This window comes from Procambarus clarkii, chromosome 49 (genome assembly GCF_040958095.1).
Source record: "Procambarus clarkii isolate CNS0578487 chromosome 49, FALCON_Pclarkii_2.0, whole genome shotgun sequence".
NCBI lineage: Eukaryota > Metazoa > Arthropoda > Malacostraca > Decapoda > Cambaridae > Procambarus > Procambarus clarkii.
In genome coordinates, this window is record NC_091198.1 from 25,768,579 (window position 1) to 25,784,342 (window position 15,764).

At 40.7% G+C, this 15,764-nt stretch overlaps 1 protein-coding gene across 1 annotated transcript in view; it reads left to right on the top strand.

Annotated features, from left to right (window-relative positions):
• The window catches only part of LOC123763348 (neuroligin-4, X-linked), a 301,500-nt gene extending 286,239 nt beyond the window's left edge, over positions 1 to 15,261 (top strand). Inside the window, 2 exon segments of the mRNA XM_069303151.1 lie at positions 1,654 to 1,775; positions 13,845 to 15,261. Coding sequence (XP_069159252.1) covers positions 1,654 to 1,775; positions 13,845 to 14,749 — 1,027 coding nt within the window. The 3' untranslated portion in view covers positions 14,750 to 15,261.
• Positions 15,262 to 15,764: the final 503 nt, after the last annotated feature.

A 15,764-nucleotide genomic window follows, 5' to 3' on the forward strand; every position in this document is an offset into this window, starting at 1 on the left:
CAGAATGATTTCCAAACTAGAAATCATGGATATATGGACGTTGGGCTCGGAGTCTGAACAAGTGCATCTTTCTGATATTCATATCTTTCAGGAGTTTGGCCAGATGATGTTTCTCAATGAAATGAGAGCCCTTCTGATCTTTTTTTTTTTCTTGGTAACAGCGAGGTGGTGTCGCCTGCTTTTTGCCTTTTCTCATATCTTTACCATCTGTGTCAATGTAGTTAGTTCTGATTGTCCTGTCCTTTCATTCATGTCTTTGTATGGACCATCGTTTGATGTCTAATCTTGTCGCCTCTTTTTATTCAGTGTCGAAGTTTCTTCTTCACTGTTTCAGTACATATCTTGAGATTTCTTTCACCTGCAGTCAGAATATTCTCTGAAACCTTCTTGGCCTCATGTTCAGTCTTTTCTTTTTTATTGTCTCATTTCTGTATGTCCCCTTTGGTCTAGCATGCTTTTTTTAAAGCAATATCTTTTTTGACCATCTTTTCTGGAAAAACGTAAATGTTATATTAGTTGATAAGCTTCTTGCTCTTCTCCTGAAGCAGGAATTCAGGGGTCTATTTCTTCATTTGCAGCATTTGTTATTCATTCTGGGTGTAACCGAGACTGTGAGTTTCTGGGAACTTATAGGCATAGGGATCTGTCTTTTAAATACAATTCAATTAACCTTATATTTGTATAAAAATTACTTTATGAACTGATTGTTAATAATGTTTAATCACATTGAAAAACAGTATTTAATGATTCACAGAATGGATTCAAAATTTTCTTCCCCCCATGGCAGCTACCTTGTCGCGGTGGTGGGGCTTGAGTGCTTTGTTCGAGCCCAGCAGGTTCTGTTGGTCGGTCGGTCCCTTCGGATGCCTGCTGGGGTAGAAGAAGCAGGACCAAAGCTGTCTGTGGCTTTGCCACCAATGCATTTATCAGGCATGAAAACCTGTAAACTCTCCAGTTTTTCTTCAACTGGGGGTTGAGGCTACCCAGTGGCTGCAACTCCTGAAAGATGGCAACACACTTCTTTGGAGGAGGGATAAGGGTAAAACAGAAGGTTCAGTGAGGCCTTATGGAATCAATTGGTTAGTCTGGATTGCAAGTCAAGCATGGACTGAAGGGTTCCTATCAGCATCTCTGTTACCTTTCAGACTCCCAACAACAGTTCGGGCCTTCTGGTAGATCTGCTTTCTATTTAGCCAGAAAAAAGCTACCTAATAGCCCCGTGGCTTTTGCTGTGTTGGGCCCTGACCTTGCCCCACTAGTCTGACTAGCTCTTCTCTGCAAATTCCTCAATAACTGTCGTGATGGTACTGCATACCCTCTCTTTTTGGAATTTACAAGAACAACTCTTAATTTAATTAATGCAGGGCAAATGGGAACCTGATCCAATGATTACCTTAGCTTTTAGAGAAATTGCTCGTTGCTCATCACTTGCCCTGATCTTCGCATTAATTCTTCACTCTCCTATACCTATGCTTTATCTGTTGAAGAGGATGGCTGTTCGAAGTCCAAAATATGGAGAACATATTTTTATTGTTTTCTAGTTACATCAATTATGGTAGTTGTTAATTAAAGTACAAATCCTGAGTCTTGAGTAACTTTATTAGTAAATTTCATTTATTGAGTTAATTTATATAAATTTTATCGTGGTCGCAGAAATCCCAATGAAGGAGGAGTGGGTGGCGAGTCAGCCAGCAGTGGAAGAGAAGCTCACCACCGCTACCGGAGCCAGGAGTGGGCCAGCTATGATCCTGTCTACAGGAGATACCTTGACTTGGGTGAGTAATGTTGAACTAGGGTCAACTGTCTAGGAAGATGAGTTGTCAAAATTATTTTTTTTTTATAAGGATGTTTTGTAATAATTATTAAGGCATTATAATGATTTATATATTTAGTCTCAACAGGTTTATTTATTTATTTATTTATTTATTTATATATATACAAGAAGGTACATTAGGGGTTAACAGAGAACATAGAGTTTAAGTTGAAATTACATTCTTGAAAAGCCACTAGCACGCATAGCGTTTCGAGCAAACGCTATGCGTTAACTTGAAGAGCTAAATGAGAGCTAAATTTATATAAATAAAAATGGAAATGTTCGTTTGTGCATAATCTCCGAAAGTTCTTCCATTTCACAAATTCCTTTGGAGAAAGGAATTTGTTGACTTACTGCGGGGCACACGGGCCACAGGGATAAGAGCCTCGTTGGACGTAGAATCACTGTTCACCAACGTACCTGTGGACGAGACAATCGGGATGATAGCTGACAGAGTGTATCGTGATCCAGCCTGTACTCCTCTTGACATACCAGAAAATATTCTAAGGAAACTACTCCAAGCTTGTGCTAAAGAGGCACCCTTCTTGAGCCCGGATGGGCGCATGTATAAGCAAGTAGATGGGGTCGCCATGGGTTCTCCCCTAGGTGTCCTGTTTGCAAACTTCTACATGGGTACCATCGAGCAAAAGGTCTTAGTCGACATGAACTTGAAACCGGCCATATACTGCAGGTATGTTGACGACATTTTTACACAGGTTCCTGATGTCAGACATCTGCAGGAGCTGAAGGAGGCATTTGAGCAGAGTTCCGTGCTGTGTTTCACTTACGAGATGGAAAAGGATGGGAAGCTGCCCTTTCTAGATGTAACAGTCATGGAAAAGAGCGGAGGTTTCCAAACTGCAGTCTACACTAAGGAAACGAACATAGGAATGTGCCTAAATGCCAACAGCGACTGCCCAGACAGGTACAAGAGGAGTGTTGTTAACGCATATGTCGACCGTGCTCTCAGCCACAGCTCAGAATGGAAGCAAGTCGACGAAGAACTCTGTAGGGTAAGGCAGGTCCTAGTCAATAACGGCTTCTATAATGGTTTTGTCGAAGACATCATAAGAAGGAAAGTGAAACGCCATACAACCTCTGAAGAGACAACTGACACAACACCTATACCCCCTATTAGACTATTTTACAGGAACTTCTTTTCCACAGCTCATAAAACGGAGGAAAGGGTCCTGAAAGATATTGTTAATAGAAACGTTATCCCTACAGACAAAAATCAGAGGATACAACTGACGATTAACAATAAACCAGAAAAACGGCCAGCCTACTCATGAGAAACTCTCCAGACACAAAGCAGACCGCTTTAAAAGAGACCAACGTCGTCTATGCCTTCAAATGCCCTCTTGGGGACTGTAAGCTCCAAAAAACCCAGTATATAGGCAAGACAACAACATCTCTTTCTAGGCGTTTAACGATACATAAGCAACAGGGCTCCATTAAGGAACATATAATCTCTTCCCACAACCAAACCATCGCCAGAGAAATCCTAGTAAACAACACAGAAATCATCGATAGATACAGCGATAGCAGGCGGCTTGACGTTTGCGAGGCACTACACATTAAAAAGTCAACACCAGCAATCAACAGCCAATTAATGCACAACTATATTCTACCCACCTCAAGACTCCGCTCCAATATAGAAGCATCAAGAAATATGGACCAATAGGCTTTCTACAATCACTTCCATTCAATACCCATTGTTTCGTGTTCTGTCTTGTGTTGATGAATTTAATACCCTATTAATACCACCTCACCCCATCCACCTCACTCAAATGTATATATAAATAAATCGGAGATGTGTAAGTTCTATTCAGTTGTGTATGTGTAAACTAAAGTCTTTGAAAATGTAATAAGTTTTACGAAACGCGCTCAAGTGTCGCGTCAGACTAGAAATAAAAATGAATTTTGGAGAATTGATTTTTGAGTTACCACCAACAGTGAAAAAAAATGTACGAAAGATCGAGAAAATTCGTGTTAGAATTATTAATCTTACTTTTTCGGTCATATTTAATAATATATATATATATATATATATATATATATATATATATATATATATATATATATATATATATATCAATGCACAGACTTGCCTATATAACTCGCAAGCTGAAGTTTATAACTTTTTAACACTCAACCCACCAGGAGACTCGAACCCTGGCCCACAGAGTGGCAGGTACACACTGTATCCACTGCACCATACTTCAAAGCCATAAGAGAGGTAGGAATTCTGGGGTATTTAACCCACAGAATTCCATTCTCTCCCAGGCAATGAGATGATGAAGGGCCTCTGGTGTTCTTTAATCGAGCCCTGTTATGTGGGAAAACTCGGTGTAAATGCTCAATATTGAGCATTTAGTTTTAACTCAAATTTTAAAAAATTAACTCATACATAATGAAATGGATAGCTTTATCATTTCATAAGAAAAAAATATTGAATATATAAATATATAAATTCAGGAAAACTTGGCTTATTAGGTAAATTGAGCCTTGCATAGTAGGCCGAGTACGACGTTCTGGCTACTAGGTACAACATATATATATATATATATATATATATATATATATATATATATATATATATATATATATATATATATATATATATATATATACTGTCTGCCTGTCCCTAACACAATAAGTTAATTACAATTAAGATCTAACTCATACATAACTAAGTAGATGGGGTATACAGCTGTGTCTGTCTGTCTCTCTCTCTGTCTTCTACGCTCCCTGCTGTTCTCTCTTCTTCCCTCCCATTTTCTCTTTCCCATTCTCTCTTAGAACATACACTGTATGCACCCAGCAAATTCAACATAACCACAAATAATATTTTTATTTTTATTAATTGTTAGGGTTTTACTATTGTTACTTTACAGTTGTTGTTGGTAACATAATGTTCATAATAAACAGATGAAAACCTCCATTCTTACTCCATGCAAACTTCCATCGACCCTCAACAAAATCTGTTATCACATATCTAAAATAACCAGCACGTTGATCATCACTACTGCAGTTACTACACAGCAAACCATGCAAAAAGTAAACCTAACACCAACCTGTCAGTATTCAACCAAAATGTCAGATCACTTGGTAAACATTTTGATGACATCAATGCGTTACTTGAAGCACTAAGCATTAAAGTATCTTTCATTATTTTAACAGAAACATGGCTAAGTACAGACCATACCCAACTGTAAAGCCATTCACAACTGCAACATGATAAAAAAGGAGGTGGTACAGCTATTAGTTTTCAAGGTAACTTCACTTGCACAAATGTTATAAAACAACAGAGATGACTATGTGAATTTGCCTTTGATCAGTTCTCGGTCAAATCCCTAAACTCGTCAATAACTATTGGAGCTATTCATAGATTTAACAACACTAATACAATTGAGTTTCAGATAATATAAGGAAGCTAATCATTAACAACAAACTCAACAAAAATCACATCATATTAGGATGTGACTTCAACATTGTCCTTTGTCAACAAAATAGCCCCAAGTCAGATACCTCCTGAACAGCATGACCTTCTCCTGTATGCTAATCCCCACAATCACCAAGCCCACACAAATTACAGTTGTACCTTCGTTTACAATCGTAATCCGTTCCCAGAGACATATCGTTAACCAAAACAAATTTTCCCTTAAGAAAAAATGTAAATTGAATTAATCCATTCCACACCCCCAAAAATATTAACTTAAAAATGCATTTTATACAGAATACTACTCATATTTTTCATAAAGAAAACAGTTATAAATATAAACCATAAATAAAATAAGTGAACATTTAACTGCACTTTACCTTTACTGATGACTCTTGGCGTATGGAAGACGGCGAGGAGGGAGGGAGGAGCGGTATTGGTGTTAGGGGAGGGTGAGGAGGGAGGAGATTGTGGTGAGACCGTCCTTAAACACCTTGAGACCGTCCTTAAACACCTTGAGACCGTCCTTCGCCTTAAACACTTTTGTATCTGCATCACTGGTTCAGATTTTCCTTTCAAACATTTCACTGCCTCTGTTATTTATTTATTTATTTATTTATTTATTTATTTATTTATTTATTTATTTATTTATTTATTTATTTATTTATTTATTTATTTATTTATTTATATATATACAAGAAGGTACATTGGGTTTGTGAGAATACATTGGATAGTACAGTATTTACATTCTTGTAAAGCCACTAGTACGCACAGCGTTTCGGGCAGGTCCTTAATCTAGCAGATAATTTTAAGTAGGAAATTTCTATCAGAATTGATAAATGATAAAGATACATTGCAAGAGAAAAATGAGATGAGAGAGATAAGTAGGTATATTAAAGCACATTGTTATATTAAAGCTCTGATTGATTACATTGACAGCTTGATTGGTAATTTAAACAAGATTAATAGACACCATACAGCAGATTGACAGCACATATAAGACAGCAATGATCACAATGGTAAAGATGTTCAGATTGGGTACATAAAGATTGGGAGACTGGGTAGCAAAAGATACAGATAACAAGATTTATAAACACCATACAGCAGATTGGCAGCACATATATGAAGACAGCAATGATCACAATGGTAAAGATGTTCAAATTGGGAACATAAAGGTTGGGAGATTGGGTAGCAATAGATACAGTGCAATTTTAAGGCAAAAAGTGAAAAACTATGAAGATGAAATTAGGTACTTTTTAGTATTGATTTTGAATGATGTAAAAGTTGGACAGCTTTTCAATTCAGTAGGGAGTGAGTTCCATAAACTGGGTCCCTTTATTTGCATAGAGTGTTTACACAGATTAAGTTTAACTCTGGGGATATCAAAGAGATATTTTTTCTGGTGTGGTGATAATGGGTCCTATTACATCTGTCCAGGGAGAGTTTCAGAGCAGGATTTGCATATAAGAACAGGGTTTTGTAAATGTAGTTGACACAAGAGAATTTATGGAGTGAAATTATGTTTAGCATGTTTAGGGAGTTAAACAAGGGGGCTGTGTGTTGTCTGAAAGCAGAATTTGATATTATTCTGATAGCAGAATTTTGCTGGGTGATGATGGACTTGAGGTGGTTTGCAGTGGTTGAACCCCATGCACAGATACCATAGTTGAGATAGGGATAGATTAGTGCATAATATAGAGAGATGAGGGCAGAGTTAGGTACATAATATCTGATTTTGGAGAGTATACCAACTGTTTTAGAGACTTTCTTAGTTATGTGTTGTATGTGGGTACTGCAGTTGAGTCTCTTGTCTAGGAATATGCCAAGAAACTTTCCATCATTTTTATTGCTAATGTTTACATTGTCAATCTGAAGCTGAATTGCATTTGTAGATTTGCTTCCAAATAGGATGTAGTAGGTCTTTTCTATGTTAAGTGTTAATTTGTTGGTTGACATCCATAAGTGGACTTTTTTTAGTTCATTATTAACAACATCATTTAGTGTATGTGGGTTGAGGTTTGAATAGATAAGAGTAAAGAGAGTAATTTATCCCACCGCTGCCACCATTGTAACACGGGTTTGGTTCCTCTCTCTTTACTTCCTTCTTTCTACTCCCTCTACCCGTATTCTTACTTATTATTTCTAAACCAAGGGACCCCAAAACTTTTAACAAAGCCAACTCCACGCCACGTGGTCCTAAGACGATTGACCGACTTAGGATTCTACACCCAGTATGACGTGACCTAAGCTCTGAACAAAACCCTAGAGTCACCTCTGCTGCCACCACCAGACCAGTAATACAAGAGCAATGATCGAGGTCTGGATCGATCACGCTAATTAATCAACCTAGGGGCTTGATCCCCACTATAAACGATGACCTTGAGTGTGGAATAAATTACACGGTAATGATCATTCCGATTCGATGTTAGAATCGGCGCCCAATGCAACTCTGCCTCGTGTGGACCACGTGACCAGGACAAGTATACACATAAAACACATGGAAACAATAAAATGCAAATTAATAACAAATTTAATTTATTAAAAGAAAACTAAAACAAAATCTAAATATGTTCACTCCCTATTACTTTAACACTCCTTACTTGACCTGAGTGGCAAATGAGAAGACTATTTCTATAATTAACAATAGCAACTATACCTTGGGCGACCAGCTAGATGTCTTGGCTGGTCTAGGGGAGAGGTAAGATTTTTGACCTCTCCTAGCTGCTTCCGTGACCACACTGATCTCTCCCTTGTCTCGTCTCCCCCAGACAGAACATTGTATCCTTCCGCCTAGTCAAAGTTCTACCCAGTTACTAGCAAGGTTTAAGTTATAACAATTATCCTCTGTTTATACTGAATTGATCCAGACTGGTTGAATTATTTTACTTTATTAAATTACAAACATCTAACGGCAGAGCTGTTCCCGATCCCCAAAAATGGTTATTAAAACTTTGAGAAATAGTAGACCTGTCAACCCCTGATGACCTATGACCGCCGGTCACTCCGCTTTAAAAGTTAGATCTGATTCGTGACGTCACTGATGGTGACTTAAACTCAATAATTAGAATACTCTTGATATTGTATCCAGTACTATTATACAATACAATTTTAATGCAAAATGAATAAAGGCTAATTTTCTCTAAATTACTGAATACTATAGGATGATTCATTATACGCAGTTATGAACAAAGCGTCGGTTATTTCCACCGCGAATTCCCCTGGGAGTCAGGTCACCATGCGGCTCAGCTTCCCATTCTCTTTTGTCGATAAACCACTCTGGATAATTCTTACAACAGCCTAGTTTGTTACACAGTCCCCATCCACTATCCAGTCCCCTAACCATCCATCCAGTCCCCTCACCATCCATCCAGTCCCCATCCACCATCCAGTCCCCTAACCATCCATCCAGTTCCCCCACCATCCATCCAGTCCCCCTCCACTGTCCATCCATCCACACCCTATCTATCCATCTATCTAGTTCCCCCTGCCATCCATCCATCCAGTCCCTTGGCGTAATATATAATAAGAACTTTACTGTTCAGAAAACAAAAAAGCAGAAAAATAATGAAATTCTTAACATAGAATTCAAAATCGATTGTTACTACGCCGGATAGACTTGTAAACAAACTAACAGTGCCTCGCCCCACACCCCCAGAACCACGCACTCGTTCCACCAATATGTATGAACAGATGTCGTCTTCCAAGTAAACCGTCCTGTACCAATTCAAATTTAATGACAACTTTGATATGTTCCAAAAATTCGTCATCTAGGGCAGTCGTCAACCGAGGTTCCACAGTACTCTAACATCTGCTACAACCCTGGACTACCTATGGACTAACATAACATTTTCCCTTGCCTCTGGTATAATCACTGATAAAACATGAGGCTGAGGCTTCTACTGAAGCCGGAAACAGGATTTTCACACTATCCCCCTCATGCACTCTGGCTTTGATATCTAGGACTTGTTCTACCTCTGACACTCCTCTTTCAATACACAGAGAGTAATCACACTAACGTGACTGCATCAATGAGAAAATCCATAGAAACAGTGATGAGGGTTCAAACCTATGCGATGGATGTTCCAACACACACACTTCTAGCGATTAAACCACGACATGGTATAAAGATTGCAACCTGGAGTTCTATTGAACCCACAAGGTCAGAGGTGGGTTCAGTAGAGCCCCAGTCAGAGATCAGATTGGGGTCAGAGTCCCGGACCCCCGCACCGGCTGCCCACACTCCAGTTCGTAGACTGAAGCCTTCTGGGGCGGTTCTCGGCTCTAGCCTCAGTTTCCTGCCAGAATTTTGTCTCCTTGTGGTGTTGCCTGCTGTGGTGATGCGGTGGCCAGGAGAAATTAGTGTACTGACGCTGCATATGCTTAGGGGTACCTTCCCTAAGCACCCTGTAAATACTACCCTTGGAATCTAATATTCTCTTCCCTGGGGGCCTTTGGGATCTCACTTCCATAGGGGTTACTGCTGTTTGGCATGGACCCCGCCCTTGCAGCCAGCTCGGGTTTTCGTGGCCTTTGGCTCTGGGTAGAGAGTGATGTTGTTGCTGGTTGGTTATCTTGAGGTTATCTTGAGATGATTTCGGGGCTTTAGTGTCCCCGCGGCCCGGTCCTCGACCAGGCCTCCACCCCCAGGAAGCAGCCCGTGACAGCTGACTAACTCCCAGGTACCTATTTTACTGCTAGGTAACAGGGGCATTCAGGGTGAAAGAAACTGCCCATTTGTTTCTGCCTCGTGCGGGAATCGAACCCGCGCCACAGAATTACGAGTCCTGCGCGCTATCCACCAGGCTACGAGGCCCCTTGGGGCACAAGGTGCTGCACAGCTCGCCTCCCTAGCAGCAGCCGTGTTTTCTTTTCCTCTGTTGTTGTGCTTTAGCGAGGTTTTTCTTTTCTTTTTGCGGGTTCGGCAGGTTCGGGTTGCTCAGGACTCAACGATCCATCTCCATTCAGACTGTTCCTCGGTGGTTCATTGTCTGAACCGTGAGGGTCTCTTCAGTCCTTGGCTCTTTGAGGCTAGTCACTTCAAGTGGTTCGTCTGCTGGTTTCTCAGGATTTAGTTCTCCGTGCGGTTCACATCAGGCCCATGTCCATCTTCCTGGTGGACAGCATGTCTCGGCTCATTCCCCTGTCCACGGAATGGACGGTCGATGCCGACTCCTTCAGTTTGCTCTGCTGGATGTACGGGCCCCCAGAAGTGGACCTCTTTGCATGGTCCAAGCGTCTCCCGATATATGTGTTTCCCAACTGCAGAGCCTTCACGGTGGACACTTTTTTGCAGGACTGGTCAGTGTGGGGTTACCTGTACCTCTTCCTACTGGTCCAGCTGTTACTTCAGGTTTTGGCTCGCTTGGAGTCCTATCGACGGGAGGGTTCTCCTATTAGCCCCTTGGTGGCCGGCCTAGCCTAGGTTTTAGTCGCTGCTTTGTGTCCAAACCCATTACGTTTTCTGTGGCTCCGCCTCTTCCAGCAGATCGGGCCAGTCTGGTACCTGGTTGGTTCGGTCTACTCCTCCACTCTTCGTGTCTGGTCTTTTTCATGTGGGTGTATCCCTACTTGTATGTTGATCAGGTGGCTTCGATAATGGTGTCTCACCTGCGGTCTTTGTCTCAGAGACGAAGATTGTCTCTTCGTCTCTTCGTAGGTTGTCTTCTGTCTCTGTTTGGGTTTTTTGTCTTTTCTCTCTTGGGTTTTTTGTCTTTTCTCTCTTGGCTTTTCCAGGACTGTCATCTTATGCTGAATACTGTCGTCTCTTATCATACGGCACTGGTGAAGCCTCTCCAGCTTGCGTTCGGGGTGGATGTCACTTCTGCTCTGTTCAGTAAGCTTTCTCGTGCTTTGTTTCACCTCCGGCTTGCTCACGTACTGCCTGAGCCATCCTGCTCCCTGGCCCGGGTGCTCTCCTGCCTCTCTTTCTCTCACTTTGTGGTGGCCCCTTCGGTCCAAGACTGCTTTCTGAATTTTTTTTCTGTCCGCTTTAGCCTCTAGGGGTCAGGTGGGTGAGCTTCATGCTCTCCTCAAGCGTAGGGGGTTTCGGCTCCTATGGTCCTGGTGGGCTGTTTGTTCGTTTGCAGCTGTCTCTTTTTCTGGCAAAGAGCGAGACGGCTAGCTTCTGGAGGGGTCTGTGGGTCATTGATACTTACTTGGTTCGACTGGGGTTGTGCTCAGTTGAGGTTCTTCGCCGTTATTTGCACGCCTCGGTTTCTTTGGGGTAGATCTGATTTCCCTCGTTCTCTGTTCCAGGGCTCGTGTCTCTCAGGTTATATGCAGAGGTTATTAATTTTAATCAGCCTGCAGGCTACCCTCGTGCCTATGATGTTCGTAAGAATGCTGCTCTTGCTGCTGCGTTCGGGAACATGTCCTTGGCTGACATTCGGGCACAGGGGTTTTGGAGCTCAGAGTCCTGGCCGCCCGTTATTTGGTGAATATTTCGGGTCCAAGTCGTTCTTGGGTGACCCTGGGCCGTCGGTTGCAGCCATTTGTCTCGTCTTCGAGTTGAGACACACAGTGCTGCTAGTAGGCAGAACTCCTTCAACTGAAGCCCCAGACTAATAGAGTATAGGTAATATCACCCTGATAGCTCCAGGAAGCCTCCGGGGCTCACCCAGAAAATGGCGTTTCATTACATTCAACGCTGTTTTTTTATTAGACTTTTTGGTTATGTGTTGTATGTGGGTGCAGAAGTTCATAGTAATCCCTGTGGTGTAGTGATAAAACACTCACTCAGTGCTTCGCAAGCGCTTTGGTCTGGGTTCATATCCTGGCTGGCAGAGGATTTACTTTTCGCCAGTCTTTGCCTCTGTTCACCCAGCAGTGAACGGGGTACCTGGTTGTTAAACGATTCGGCGAGTCATATTCTGAGGAAAATTAGGATTAAGGACTTGTCTGAAATGCTATGGGTGCTGGTGGCTGTACAAGAATGCAAAAACTCTTGTATGTGTAAATAAATAAATAAAAAAACAAAAAATAAAAAAAGTTGAGTCGCTTGTTTATGTATAGGCTAAGAAATAATAATAATAATAATAATAATAATAATAATAATAATAATAATAATAATAATAATAATAATAATAATAATAATAATAATAATAATGTTCATTCAGGTAAAAGTACATACATTCAAATGAGTTACTAACATAATGTTAGATTTCTAGATAGAGCTAGTACTGTACATACTATGCTTAAAGCCACTATTATGCACAGCGTTTCGGGCAAAATGGAAAGGAACTTTCCATCATTTTTATTGCTGATGTTAACATTGTTTATCTGAAGTTGAATTTCATTTGATGATTTTCTTCCAAATAAAATGTAGTATGACTTTTCTATGTATAATGTAAGTTTGTTGGTTGACAACCATGAATGAACTTGTTTTAATTCATTATTAACAATATTATTTAGTGTGTGTGGGTTAGGGTACGAGTAGATGAAAATAGTATCGTCAGCAAATAGTATAGGTTTAAGAATGTTAGCGCCAATTGGCAAATCATTGATGTATATAAGAAATAGGAGAGGTCTTAGGAAGCTGTTTAAGTCCCTTAACATGCTAATCATACACTCACTCCACACATTCTCATGTGCTATTTACATGTACAAAACCTTGTTCCTAAATGCTAATCTTGATCTGAAACTTTTCCTTGATAGGTGTAATAAAACCCATGAGCACCACACCAGAAATAAATATCTCTTTGATATCCCTGGAATCAAACTAAATCTGTGCAAACACTCTATGCAAATAAAAGTCCCCTTGGCAAAGTGGTAACACACTGGCTTGGTGTTTTGAGGGCTTGAGGGCTTTGGCCTGGGTTCGTATCCTGGCTAGGGAGGATTTACTGGACGCCAATCATTAACTGTAGCCACTGTTTACTCAACAGTAAAATGGGTACTTAATTGGTTATTAAATGATAATTAAATGTATGGAAATAGACTGGTCCTATTCCGGTGAAAATTAGGATTAAGGACTTGCCTGAAATGCTATGTGTGCTAGTGGCTGTACAAGAATGTAAGAACTTTTGTATATATAAATAAATAAATAAATAAAGAAAGGACCCAGTCTATAGAAATCACTCCCCAAAGAATTAAAAAAAAATCAAACCTATGCCTTATTCAAGAGCAAAACCACAAAGTACCTAATTTCATCCCCTCATAGTTTCCTACTCTGTGCTTCAAACTCACACTGCATCTTGTACTACCCACTTCCCCAATATTGGTACTTAAGACATATTTTCACCAGTGTAATCACCTCTGTCAATTTATACTGTAGGTATATGTTGATATAAATTTTGCAATAATATACCTCTTCATCTTACCTGGTATATTAGTTTAATGGTACCTGTATTCTGGTTGTTAATCATTGTAAGGTAATATGTTTATGACTAACTTTTTTCATTTAATTCTGGGTAATAGAAATGCAAAACTTAATTTTGGATTCAATTCAGTTGTTCTTCCCGAGATTTATTTTTTATTTCACTCTTAGTGGTCCTGATAAAATATATTGCAATGAACTAAAACATACTGAAATAAGATGCCATTTACCATTTAAATATAATAATCTTTATCTTACTTTTATCTGTCGTGCAGGTAGTCGTGGTCGTGTGCGTGATCATTACCGTGCCGGGCGGGTGGCTCTGTGGTCCTGGCTGGTGCCAGGTCTGGAGAAAGTTGGTTCTCTCTACGGACTTGACTCTGCCTTCCATAAATTTCCTGACTATGAAAAATCTGACTCCTACTCTGGACCAACTCGACCAAGCAATTTGTCGAGCAACTTACTGCCACCATTCACTACTGTGGCACCCAGTAGTCCGGCAACAATTACAACCGCCAAACACAACACTCAACCACCCACAGTGCTGGTGTTGGCCAACTCTAGTAATGTAGCTGGTCTCATGGAAGATGTATTACGAGGCCAGCAGCAGCAGCAGCAGCAGCAGCAGGGACATTTTCCTTACACTACTGCCCTGAGCCTCACTGTGGCTATAGGCTGCTCATTACTTGTACTGAACTTAATTGTTTTTGCAGCCGTTTACTATCGACGAGACACTTATCGCCATGCCCACAGCAAACCAGGAGGCCCCATTAACCATGAAAGTAGCATGAATGAGACTGGGAATGGTGTTCAGCTTCGTAACACTGGCGATAACTTTGGTAAGCCATCATCTCCTTCACACTGTGGCACACTGCGCTCGTCCTCAACACTGCGCAGCAGTCTGGCCACTTCATGTGATGGTGAGCCACAGCATGAATGGCCCCCAGACTACAGCAGCTGCTGTCAGAGTGGCCAAGGGAGTGCAGGGAGTGGGTTGAGCCCAGGGCACGATGTAGCTAATACTCGCCCACCCCACAATGGAACAGTTCGTTCAGTCGCCAGGCCTCCCCCTCCACCCAGATCTTCGTCATACCCGTCCCATGTAGAAGCTCAGCCCCTCCTCTCGCCGACAGCTTTGCTGCAAATCAGTAATGCTGCTTGCTCAGAGATGCGTGCCTGAGCTATTATCAAGCGTATCAATCATGTACCTTGATATTTTACAGCTATTTACTTCCTCAGTTGCAGGAAGTACACTGAATTCAACATCAGTTAGCCTAGCTATATGTTCTAGTTCAATTAGGACAACATTCTTAATCTTACCTTGTATTAAAACTCCTGTACAGTATAGATATACAGTAACTTTTAAAGAAATTATAAAACCAGATACCTGTAGTTGTAATTTAATCTTTGATTTTGATTTTATTTGATTTTATTTATTGGTCGCTGTTCAATATATTTGAACAACATAGAGCTACAACATAGTAAGGCAAACTGTCAAACACTTTTCTGTGTTATATCTTAAATTATACACACCTATGTATAGAGATAACACTTGGGCTTAAGTGTATCAAATCCATACCCACTTCTATGATGTAATTAGGTATAAACAAAATGACTTGCCACTAATGTATAATATTTTATAATCATAGCTGAGAAATTGTAAAAGCTAATATTAATAAGGTCTGGTTAATACCTTTTGTTTCCTCTGTAATCCTTTTGCACTACCATTCACAGGATGAGTATGAAGTTCAGTGACAATAAAGTATGTGGCAGCAACAATAAAAAAAAGGCCAGTGTTAAGAAGAGTCACAATAATGTGGCTGAAAATATGATGCCAAACCACACATCAGAAGATGGAAAATGACGACGTTTCTGTCCGTCCTAGACCATTATCAAGTCATATGTGAGACTTGATGATTCAACTTGATCCAGGACAGACCAAAACGTCATTGTTTCTCAATCTTCTGATGAACTGGTTCGGTCATCAAAAAGCAAGTGTTGAATGTAAGGAAACTCCCTTTTCTGCTAAAACCCCAGTGGCTCCGTGAAGCTATCTTGCCGAGATCAATTCCCACAACTGGGCCACAGAAGCCGAAAAAGCCTGGCAATTACAGACCCATTTCATTATCCACTGCACTGTGCAACACGCCTGTAGGTGCTCGAAGGGTGGTGCACAACGAGCCCCAGGGATCTTA